This window comes from Balaenoptera acutorostrata, chromosome 3, assembly GCF_949987535.1.
Source record: "Balaenoptera acutorostrata chromosome 3, mBalAcu1.1, whole genome shotgun sequence".
Taxonomy (NCBI): domain Eukaryota; kingdom Metazoa; phylum Chordata; class Mammalia; order Artiodactyla; family Balaenopteridae; genus Balaenoptera; species Balaenoptera acutorostrata.
Window position 1 is genome coordinate 139353956 of NC_080066.1, and position 12574 is coordinate 139366529.

Genomic DNA, 12574 nt, shown 5'->3' on the forward strand with positions numbered 1-12574 from the left:
CATACAGACTGAAAGTGAGGGGATGGAAAAAGATATTCCATGCAAATGGAAATCAAAAGAAAGCTGGAGAAACAATACTCATATCAGATAAAATAGACTTTAAAATAAAGAATGTTATGAGACAAGGAAGGACACTACATAATGATCAAGGGATCAATCCAAGAAGAAGATATAACAATTATAAACATATATGCACCCAACATAGGAGCACCTCAATACATAAGGCAAATGCTAACAGCTATAAATGAGGAAATCAACAGTAACACAATAACAGTGGGGGACTTTAACACCTCACTTACACCAATGGAGAGATCGTCCAGACAGAAAATTAATAAGGACACACAAACTTTAAATGATACAATAGACCAGAGAGATTTCATTGATATTTATAGGACATTCCACCCAAAAACAGCAGATTACACTTTCTTCTCAAGTGCACACAGAACATTCTCCAGGATAGATCACATCTTGGGTCACAAATCAAGCCTCAGTATATTTAAGAAAACTGAAATCATATCAAGCATCTTTTCTGACCACAGCGCTATGAGATTAAAAATCAATTACAGGAGAAAAAAACGTAAAAAACACAAACACATGGAGGCTAAACAATACATTACTAAATAACCAAGAGATTACTGAAGAAACCAAAGAGGAAATCAAAAAATACCTAGAGACAAATGACAATGAAAACACGATGATCCAAAACCTATGAGATGCAGCAAAAGCAGTTCTAAGAGGGAAGTTTATAGCAATACAATCCTACCTCAAGAAACAAGAAACATCTTAAATAAACAAACTAACCGTACACCTAAAGGAACTAGAGAATGCAGAACAAACAAAACCCAAAGTTAGTAGAAGGAAAGAAATCATAAAGATCAGAGCAGAAATAAATGACATAGAAACAAAGAAAACAATAGCAAAAATCAATAAAACTAAAAGCTGGTTCTTTGAGAAGATAAACAAAATTGATAAATCTTTAGCCAGACTCACCAAGAAAAGTAGGGAGAGGACTCAAGTCAATACAATTAGAAATGAAAAAGGAGAAGTTACAATGGACACCGCAGAAATACAAAGCATCCTAAGAAACTACTACAAGCAACTCTATGCCAATAAAATGGACGACCTGGAAGAAATGCTTAGAAAGGTATAACCTTCCAAGACTGAACCAGGAAGAAACAGAAAATATGAACAGACCAATCACAAGTAATGAAATTGAAACTGTGATTTAAAATCTTCCAACAAACAAAAGTCCAGGACCAGATGGCTTCACAGGTGAATTCTATCAAACATTTAGAGAAGAGCTAACACCCATCCTTCTCAAACTCTTCCAAAAAATTGCAGAGGAAGGAACACTCCCAAACTCATTCTATGAGGCCACCATTACCCTGATACCAAAACCAGACAAAGACACTACAAAAAAAGAAAATTACAGACCAATATCACTGATGAATATAGATGCAAAAATCCTCAACAAAATACTCTCAAACAGAATCCAACAATACATTAAAAGGATCATACACCACGGTCAAGTGGGAATTATCCCAGGGATGCAAGGATTCTCCAATATACGTAAATCAATCAATGTGATAAACCATATTAGCAAATTGAAGAATAAAAACCATATGATCATCTCAATAGATGCAGAAAAAGCTTTTGACAAAATTCAACACTGATTTATGATAAAAACTCTCCAGAAAGTGGGCATAGAGGGAACCTACCTCAACATAATAAAGGTCATATATGACAAACCCACAGCAAACATCATTCTCAATGGTGAAAAACTGAAAGTATTTCCTCTAAGATCAGGAACAAGACAAGGATGTCCATTCTCTCCACTATTATTCAACATGGTTTTGGAAGTCCTAGCCCCGGCAATCAGAGAGGAAAAAGAAATAAAAGTAATACAAATTGGAAAGAAGAAGTAAAACTGTCACTGTGTGCAGATGACATGATACTATACATAGATAATCCTAAAGATGCCATGAGAAAACTACTAGAGCTAATCAATGAATTTGGTAAAGCTGCAGGATACAAAATTAATGCACAGAAATCTCTTGCATCCCTATATACTAACAACAAAAGATCAGAAAGAGAAATTAAGGAAATGATCCCATTCACCATTGCAACAAAAAGAATAAAATACCTAGGAATAAACTTACCAAAGGAGGTAAAAGACCTGTACTCAGAAAACTATAAGACACTGATGAAAGAAATCAAAGATGACAGAAACAGATGGAGAGATATACCACGTTCTTGGATTGGAAGAATCAATATTGTGAAAATGACTATACTACCCATAGCAATCTACAGATTCAGTGCAATCCCTATCAAATTACCAGTGGCATTTTTTACAGAACTAGAACAAAAAATCTTAATATTTGTATGGAGACACAAAAGACCCTGAATACCCAAAGCAGTCGTGAGGGAAAAAAATGGAGCTGGAGGAATCAGACTCTCTGACTTCAGACTATACTAGAAAGCTACAGTAATCAAGACAATATGGTACTGGCACAAAAACAGAAACATAGATCAATGGAACAGGATAGAAAGCCCAGAGAGAAACCCACGCACCTATGGTCAACTAATCTACGACAAAGGAGGCAAGGATATACAATGGAGAAAAGACAGTCTCTTCAATAAGAGGTGCTGGGAAAACTGGACAGCTACATGTAAAAGAATAAAATTAGAACACTCCCTAACACCATACACAAAAATAAACTCAAAATGGATTCGAGACCTAAATGTAAGACCGGACACTATAAAACTCTTAGAGGAAAACATAGGTAGAACACTCTTTGACATAAATCACAGCAAGATCTTTTTTGATCCACCTCCTAGAGTAATGGAAATAAAAACAAAAATAAACAAATGGGACCTAATGAAACTTAAAAGCTTTTGCACAGCAAAGGAAACCATAAATAAGATGAAAAGACAACCCTCAGAATGGGAGAAAATATTTGCAAATGAATCAATGGACAAAGGATTAATCTCCAAAATATATAAACAACTCAATGTCAAAAAAACAAACCACCGAATCCAAAAATGGGCAGAAGACCTAAATAGACATTTCTCCAAAGAAGACATACAGATGGCCAAGAAGCACATGAAAAGATGATCAACATAACTAATTATTAGAGAAATGCAAATCAAAACTACTATGAGGTATCACCTCACACCAGTTAGAATGGGCATCGTCGGAAAATCTACAAGCAACAAACGCTGGAGAGGGGTGTGGAGAAAAGGGAACCCTCTTGCTCTGTTGGTGGGAATGTAAATTGATACAGCCAGTATGGAAAACAGTATGGAGGTTCCTTAAAAAACTAAAAATAGAATTACCATATGACCCAGTAATCCCACTACTGGGCATATACCCAGAGAAAACTATAATTCAAAAAGACACATGCACCCCAATGTTCATTGCAGCACTATTTACAATAGCCAGGTCATGGAAGCAACCTCAATGCCCATCGAGAGATGAATGGATAAAGAAGATGTGGTCCATATATACAATGGAATATTACTCAGCCATAAAAAGGAACGAAATTGGGTCATTTGTAGAGATGTGGATGGATCTAGAGACTGTCATACAGAGTGAAGTAAGTCAGAAAGAGAAAAACAAATATCGCATATTAATGCATATATGTGGAACCTAGAAAAATGGAACAGATGAACCGGTTTGCAGGGCAGAAGTAGAGACACAGATGTAGAGAACAAACGTATGGACACCAAGGGGGGAAAGTGGCAGGGGGGTGGTGGTGGTGGTATGAACTGGGAGATTGGGATTGACATGTATACACTAATATGTATAAAATAGATAACTAATAAGAACCTGCTGTATAAAAGATAAATAAATAAAATTCAAAAATTAAAAAAAAAAGTTTAAGATATATGTTTTAGTTTTGAAATGCTTTAGAATACCACAGTAGACTAGGTGTTAACTAATTCTACTCTTCTCCCATCGTGGAAGTCCTTTTTACCGCATTTGTAACAGTGGTCAACTAACTTTTATGTGAATACTTGAATGAGTGTCAGTGAGCTCACTGTTTCATGGGGCGAATGGTTTCATTGTTGAACAACTCTAATTGGTACTGTTTTCCCTCACGTTTCATTCAAATCTCAGAACTTCTGGACTTTCCATTCACAGCTTGTTAGAGAAAATAAGGAAGACTACTTCTTTCACAATGTTAGACCTCCAAATATTTGAGGATAGCTATTGTGTTCTTTTAAAGTTATCTCTTTTCCAGAGTAATCATCCCCAGTGAAGCTGGGCTGTTACTCGCCATTACTGTCAGATTTCCAATACTTCAATACCCTGTCATCTTTCTGACATTACTCCAGTATATAACTGCAGCTGTTAATATGTCCAACTCTGAAATTTAACACAGATATGGAATGACAATATGGAATATGAAGCAACTATGGCCTCTTTTGATTTTGATTTATACTTCTATTAATAACATCTAAACTTGCATAGATTTTAAAAAATATGTCTCAGTACATTATTGACTCATATTTGGCTGTGGTCAATTCATGAATTAAACCCCCTCGGGTATTTTTTACACAGCTACTGTTGTACCCTATCTCATCTGCCCTTCTTCCCATTCTATATTTGCAAAGTTGACTTTCCTAAATATAGAACTTTGCTTTCCCTGTCAGTTTCATTTTATTAATTTCAGTTCACAGTTCTACACTAGTCAAGATCACTTGATTCATTTTGAATATTGAGTTTTGCTGTCTTCTGAATGTGCTTTTGCTCTAAGCTATGTGTCACCTAGAACTCTGATGAGTATATTTGATTTGTCTTCACATAGTCATGTGAAATACTGAGACGGAAAGTCACGGAGTCAAGGGCAGAGCCCTCTGTCACATTACTACACCTTCCCCCAGATGGATATTTGATGGATTAATGAACATCCCTAGGGTCTACTATTTCAACCTTCTAGAACTCTACCAGTTGTGCTATCACCTGGACCGTACATCTCTATTTTCTCCTCAAGGACACCAGGAAGACTTTTCTAGTACCTCCACTGAAATCCAAATTCTTGCTGGCTAGAGCAGGCTGTATGATCCCTCAGTTTAGCGACCACAGAATGATCTGAGTATTTACCTACATTTTTACTAATTCATTCTGGAACTTTGCTTGAAAGTAGGCATTCGATTCATCAAAAGGTAATTTCTAGAATCTGTTTTTCTCATTTGAAAATCAGGGCAGTTCCTGCCCAATTTCAGACTATTTTACCATCCTAGAATATAACTCACCTGGACATGGAGAGTTGTATTCACTTGAGGCAGATTTCTTATTAGGTTTTCAGTTATTTAAAGCTTTAATTTCCTCTAAAATATTTATTTTACCTTTTCAAATTTGTCAGCCTTTAGAGCTGGAAAACTGAGACACAGGAAGGTTAACTGACCTGGACAGGTTCATCATACACTCAGTATAGAGAAGGGAGGGGCACCAAGGTCTCCTGACCCAGTCTGGGACTGTCCTCCACACCCCTTGTGAACTGATCTCTAAGCAGTAGAAGGATGATCATGATCATGATCACTGAATATTTATCGAGTGCTTCCTATGTCCAAGTAAGAGTAGTTTATAGACGTTATCTTTTCAATGTATAGATAAGGAAACAAGCTCAGGGAGTCAAATAACATGCATAATGAATTTATATAGCTAAAAAATGCCAGAAATGGACTCAAACTAGTCTGATTCCAAAGATCATGTTCTTAACTGTTTCACTAAAAGGGTGTGAGTTCTTCTGGTGGAGTTATTCTAGCATGGAATCAGAATTTCAGAGGTTGAAGGAGCCTTAGAGGTAAGATCCCACCAAGAAATCTCCTTCAAAATTTAGTGTCAGGCAAAACAGATTCTTTTGAAGAACTGCTGTTTCCTCCTTTCTGATAACAAGAACTATGTAACTTCCCCAGTTTCTCTTTTTGTTCTTAGCTTCCTTTCTATTCCTTTTCAGATCCTTGATTTCCAATTTTAATTTAACGAACTATATTGTATACCTACATTCATACATTTTACTTCTCTGCCATCTCTCCTTTCCCTCCATTTTAACAGGCCTATAACCTTATCACTTTTGTTTGAATTCTAATAGCCTCCCAGCTAATCACCACATCTCCACTTTCCTCTCCAATTCTCCTCCCACTAGACTATCATAGTAATCTGTGCAAAATACAAGTCTGATTACATCAATCTCCAGCATAGGAACATCAAGGGCAGGCTATTTCTTGCTGAGTCAGAGTCATAACTCCTTAGAGTGTTCAATACTTGTCCTCTGCCTCTCTTTCTAGACCCCTTCCAGTTCATCTTTCCATTCATTTAAACTTCAGATACACTGGTTGACTCACTGCTCCCTGAACTTGGCCTACATTTTCATGTTTCTGCCTCTACCTGTATTATTTCTTCTTGCAATGTCTTTCCCCTCATCATCCACCTGATGAGTGTTTACCCATCTTTCAAGGCTGCTATAGACTGAATGTTTATGCCTCGCTCCACCCCTCACCCTGCCCCCACAAAATTCATATGTTGATACCTAACCCCCAGTGTGTTGGTATTAGGTGGTGGGGCCTTTGGGAGGGGATTAGTTCATGAGAACGGAGCCCTCATGGATGCAATTAGTGCCCTATAAGAGAGAACCCAGAGAGCTTCCTTCCACTTCTGCCATGTGAGGACACAGAGAGAAGTCTGCAGCAGAACCTGACCATGCTGGCAAGGGCCCTCATTTTAGTAGCTCTTCATAATCCCCTCCAGGTAAGACCAGTAGTTTCCTTATCTCTCTCACTTTAATATTTTATGCAACTCTATTGTCATTCTTATACTGTCTTATAGTTATTTCTTTACAGTTTTGTCTGCACCTATAGGCTGAGAGCTCTGCTAGGATAGGATCATCTCATTCCTCTTTATACTCTCTGTGCCTGTTACATGCAGTTCCCGTAAAATAATAAGTATGTCTTTTTTTGGAAGCAAGCAACTAATCAGTCAAATAAAAAATTAAGAGATGTGATCTGTTCAAGATCCTCAAACTAAGTATTGGACGACTGAGCACTAAAACTTCTATCTTCCAGTTTCCAAGCTCCTATTCTGGTGTTCTTTGCTGTAGTTACTAAACACAGTTCTAACTGCCAAAAAGGCACCTAGGGAGTTCATTAAAATGTAGATTACAGGTCCCTTATTCTAGGAATTCTATTTCCATAAGTCTGTTGTACAGTCTGGGAATTCATATTTTTAACAGCTTCCCCAGGTTTGGTAAACACCAAGTTTCATATTATACCATGCTGCCATTTCTTAGTACAAAGTAACGAATATCCTCAATTTGTTGATTTTCATTAGGTATTAGTTGCATTTGTGTCCAAGCTGATAATTTCAGGCATTTTGAAATGTGCTACAGATCTGATACAGATCCAAATTCGCCATGAATTTAAGAGGAAGAATATAAACAATATACAGTAAAAAACAAAAATCTTTATATACTTCAGGAGAGAACTGTAACTGATGATATGTAAATCAAATAGCAGAGGAACTTTAAAGTGCTTGTTTTTTTCTTATTTGTTTGTTTTGTTTTATACATCTTTTACTATGTAAAATACTTCCCTTGAATTCCGACCATCACCTAGGTCTAGCCACATGATTCTAAGATTACTAGAGAGAAAGTCCAGTTTTTTGAGACATGTATTTGTAGTTGAAGCCTAGGTCAGCTTTTGATTAAAACAAAATCTTGAGTAATAAGGACAACATAAAAACTATCATTTTAGATGAAGACATATCTAAAAACACTAATTTAAGAATTAAGGAAAACTGCTAAGTTAATGACCATATTAACTGTAGGTACTTATAACTGGAATCTTTATCTCCTAATATATAAAGTAGCCATAAAGTACAGTCTATTTAAGACTCAGGTTTGAAAAGCAATGCTGTTAATAAAATAAGCAAACACACACACTTGCTGAGTTAAAATGGTGTAATTTAAAACGTAACAAAAGTTCTAAAGATCAAAAAAAGTTATAAGTTTTAAAAATAATTTCAATGGTTTAAAAAGTTGGTGATATTTATTGTTTAAAAATTGAAAATGTTTAACTTAATTGTTTTTATTTCGATTAAACTGTTATAAATTAATTTCACTTTCCTGACTCAGGCTTCTTTCTTTCCTCCAACCCATTTTATTCTTGGACATGAGCCAGTCCACAGATAGAGCTTAATATCCTTCATTCATTAAAATTCACTTCATTATACCTGCAATAAACCACTGAAAGTTTTGTTTAATTGGAAGTTTTAAAATTCATACTTAATTTATGAAATAATATAATTGGGAAGGGTGTGAATATAAGCCTCAAATAAGTGAATGATCATAAATCAACCTATTATTTTCTTATCCTTTTATTACTCCTATCTAATCCAGTCAAACGCCTGCCTAAGGCGGTCTCTCCTTTTTATGAATTGCACTATGTAACTTACTTTGCCACAACAGCATTTATGTGAGTCCTCACAAGTCCCAGGTATTGGTCAATCTGTGCCTACAAAGAGGAAGAAATCATGAGCACATCCAAGGTTCACAAGGTCAAAACTTAACATGAATGTTTGACACTACATAGAACTTACCTGGTGCTTAACATACACTACAGGTAGAGTAAACATTGAAACCACAGCTGGGATGAAAAACAAATATAGTATTAAAATTGAGAGTTGTCAGTAAGAATAAGCTTATAGATACATTTTTATATAGTCACATGATATTATGACATTATTTGCAGTAGCCAGCATTCTAGCTAAAAGATGGCAGGACTAGTTCATGAGGAAAACAAAAATATGCTGAGGCCTTCACGGCTATTAAGTCATTATTCCTGGAATGAGGGAATGACCTCCTAAGAAGAAAATGAACTTCTACACATAAATGCCATTGAAGCAGATATATATTTGAAGCCAAATAAAACCAGTTACGGTTGAAGAAAAAAAACCTTCAGATTAAGAAATTCATTATTACTATGTAATATATATTATACTCTTTAATTGAACTGTGACGGTCAGGGAAATGCTCTGGACTCAGAGAATCTGGCATTTGTTGCTAGGAATCCATGCAAGCAAGCCAACAGCTCACAGCCTAGGAAGCTTTACGCTCACAGAGCGTGTGAGGGGAGACAGAACACGCTCGCCCGCCCTTACCCATGAGCAGCAGGGTCAGGCCATTGAAGAGAGCGCCAACGTAAGTCAGGAGCCACATCAGGACCGCAAACTGAAGAAGGACATGATGATCAGAGCTTCTAAAACCATCGTGACAGATAAGAGTCTCATTTCATTGACTTCTTTAGATGAAAACTTGAGGCAAACTACGTCATGGTTTCAATAGAAAATGTAAGAGCATTTAAAGCTCATCACAGAATTACTGAAAGAGGATCCTGTTTTTACTTCTCTCCGAACCCTTTGGACCTCTTTGTTGTAAGATTTGAAGGACTCAACGAAATAATAATCTAGGGCAGGGGTCAGCAAACTGGCCGTTGGCCTGTTTTTGTATGGGCCCACAAGTTAAGAATGGATTTTACATTTTGCAATAGTCAAAGAAAATCAAAACAGGAATAACATTTTGTGATATGTGAAAATGATATGAAATTCAATTTTCAGTATTCATAAACAATGTTTTATTAGCACACAGCCACAGTCATTCATTTACATATTGTCTTTGGCCGCTTTCCTGCTATAACGGCAAAGTTGAGTAGCTGCAACAAAGACTGTGTAGCCTGCAAAGCCTTAAATATTCACTATATGGCCCTTTATAGATCAGGTTTGCTGATCCCCATTCTAGCCCACAATTTTTACATTACAAATGTCAAGAGAAATGTCACCTTAAAAGCCCTACGGTAAGTAATTATAATCTCCCTGCTATCTCTTTTTTTTAGTCGTTACCTGCCAAGACATTATTCCAGTAAAGCACCTTGAGGGTTAAGGCCTCATCACTCACTTTCCTTCTGCTCTTTCTTCCTCAGCTATGGAGCAGCCCATGGGAGACCCCTCCCTGGTGTGTACAAAGTGCTCTGGGGTAACGGGGAACTCACAACGTCCTTGCCCTGTTGAATCATGATTGACTGACTTTGGTTTTGCACGTAAGCCACGGGGTGGTCATAGCAGCTTGTTCAAAGAAACCTGGTGAGTTCAGTGATGGCACCAGGAATACCACCCAAGTGCCCAAGGTCCTCTCCCCTCAGGGGTTCAGTCTCACAGCCCACATGTCTTATTATTAGCAGAGTCCAGCATTTCAAAGAAAAAGCATATATATTTTTTACATTCCCTAAACTAGATTTTTATTTTTAAAATAATTTTAGGAAATTGAGGAATTGAAAATGGTAAGGAGAAGCAACCTGGAATATTGTAAAAAGTACAGAACTAGAAGCTGTGTGACCTGGGTTTGATCCCAGCTCTATCAGTGACTCACTTGGCAACCTCAGGCAAGTGTCTTAACCTCTCTGAACCATAGTTCCAGCATCTGTAAAATGAGGGGATTAGACTGGATGAGCTCCATGGTACTGGACAGTTGGAGATTTTCTGACTCTAGAATATAATTAGCACTTGTTATTTTATTCTCCATCGTGTCGCAGTTTATAACGTTACACCGTTAGGGAAAATAAAACTCAAGACCGTCAAACGGAACGCCTTAAGCAATCGTACTTTTAAGGAATCCACCAGGTCCTGGACAAGGAAGAGCCTCCTCAGTTCTTTAAGCGTGTTGTTCACATAGAATTGCAGGCAGTCTGTGTACTTCTGAATCTGCTCCTGAGACAGCGTGATCTCAAGCTCCAGGTAGGCCCTGTCAACAAAGGACCCCCACAGAGAACTCCATCAAAGGGAATCCTGAAACAGCGAAGTTTTCCTTTTCCAACCCTGAGGACAACAGCCAGGTCATCCTGAAGGATTCATGCCAGCCAGAAGGCGACAGGGCACCACACACACCCACAGCCGGTGCATTGGGGAACACGGGAATCACGGCACTTAGTGGGGCACTGGGACTGCTTCTGTCTCCCATAGGCAACATTACAGTGTGAGCTGATAATTCAGAGCAACTGGCTGGGAACAGAGAAAAGTCAATCCAAACCAGCTCATTTGCTGAATTCTCTGTATATCTCTGGCCCACCAGGCAATTGTGAAAGTCCTCCTTTCTTCTTGGCTGCATGAAGATGAATTGTCTTTTTAAATAACTGAGATATCCAAAAATCCTAGCTGCCAATTATTATTGGTCATCAAAACTCTAAGACTTCATATTGAAATTCCGGAAAGTACTTTCAGGTTTTATCTAGAGAACTCTGAAAATGCAAGTGAACTGCACCATATTAAAATGCTCACTGGTTCTAGTAAGAGTGGTATTTTTAGTAATTGCATTTTCCATTTGTTCAAATGGTTAATTTGAACTCTTGGGTAGATAAACTCTTCAAGTATATAAAGATCAATCCATCCTCCTGTTTTGGCCGTTTCCCCCCTTCCCCAGGCCCATCCTCTCTCTCTCCTTCCCCCACTCTGTGATGTTGTCTATTTTGAGGATATTTCCAGAGTTTTTAAAGTGCTCACCTAACTCTGAGGATTGAGAGGAAAAGAGTAAAACAGAATTTGGCTTGAGTTTTAGAGAATTTATGTTTATATGCTTGGCTTTTTAGAAAAAAATAGAAAAACTGATTTGTCTAGATAATATGTTTTGATTCAAAATGTGCTCTGAGTTATATATTCCTTTTGCTGATAAAAACAATTCAGCCGAAGGAGTGTTTTACATTTTAAATGTCTCCTAATGGAAGATAAAGTAGTTGAGCTAATTACAGTTAGACTCTTGATCCTACAACTGGGTAGTTACAGAAGAAATAAGCCAAGTGAGAGATGAGTCCTCAGTGTAACTTGACAGGCTTGGAACCAAGAACGTGGCAGAAACCAGCCTCTCTCAGATGGCTAAGGACAGGGGCTGGGGCAGGGCAGGACTCTAATTAGACAGTGTGGATACTGGTCACAGGCTAGGGTCACTGAAGTAGGCATAGTATTCACCCTGGTAAAATGACACTCCACTTCTCCATTCTTCCCACTTTTGGGATGGGAACATGTGTAACCAAGTTATGGCCCAGAAAACCCATTAACTCTGCATTAGAAGAAGGCCAAATACATCCCAAGGGCGAGAATGATCAGACTGTAACTGTGTTTGACACTGAGTCCAGGAACCAGAGGCTGGGAAGAGAAGTCTGAAACATGGCATTTTCCCTTTCGTCAACAAGGCCCCATAACACAGGCGTCTTTACCCTCTTTTAAGAGCCTGGTGCCCTGAGGCCTTGATTCAGCTGACTGGTGAGGGTGAGCCAGGAAGGATTCAGAGGCATCCCCAGTGAACTACTGGGGCTGGCTCAGAAGCCATCATGCAGCAGTATCTATAGGTCTCATTCGGGATGCAGAAATATTCCTCAGTTCCAGGAGGTGAGGACACCTGTAGTGGGGCCTGCACTCTGGGGCCAGCACCAGGTGAGGGGGTGACTCTGACAGTCAGTGCTAAAATACCTGGGGCTTACAAGCTAGACTCACAACTAAATTGGGGTGGAGTTGGGGAGCATGCATCTG

General features: G+C 38.1%; 1 protein-coding gene across 2 annotated transcripts in view; it reads right to left on the reverse strand.

The window, feature by feature from the left end:
* Nucleotides 1-12574, reverse strand: part of RTN1 (reticulon 1) — a 254602-nt gene that overhangs the window by 4724 nt on the left and 237304 nt on the right. For both annotated transcript variants that reach the window (XM_028169229.2, XM_007192941.2), the window contains 4 exons: nt 10658-10796; nt 9161-9230; nt 8600-8646; nt 8456-8514 (listed from right to left, as the gene is read on the reverse strand). In XM_028169229.2, coding sequence (XP_028025030.2) covers nt 8456-8514; nt 8600-8646; nt 9161-9230; nt 10658-10796 — 315 coding nt within the window. The remainder of the gene's footprint in view (nt 1-8455; nt 8515-8599; nt 8647-9160; nt 9231-10657; nt 10797-12574) is intronic.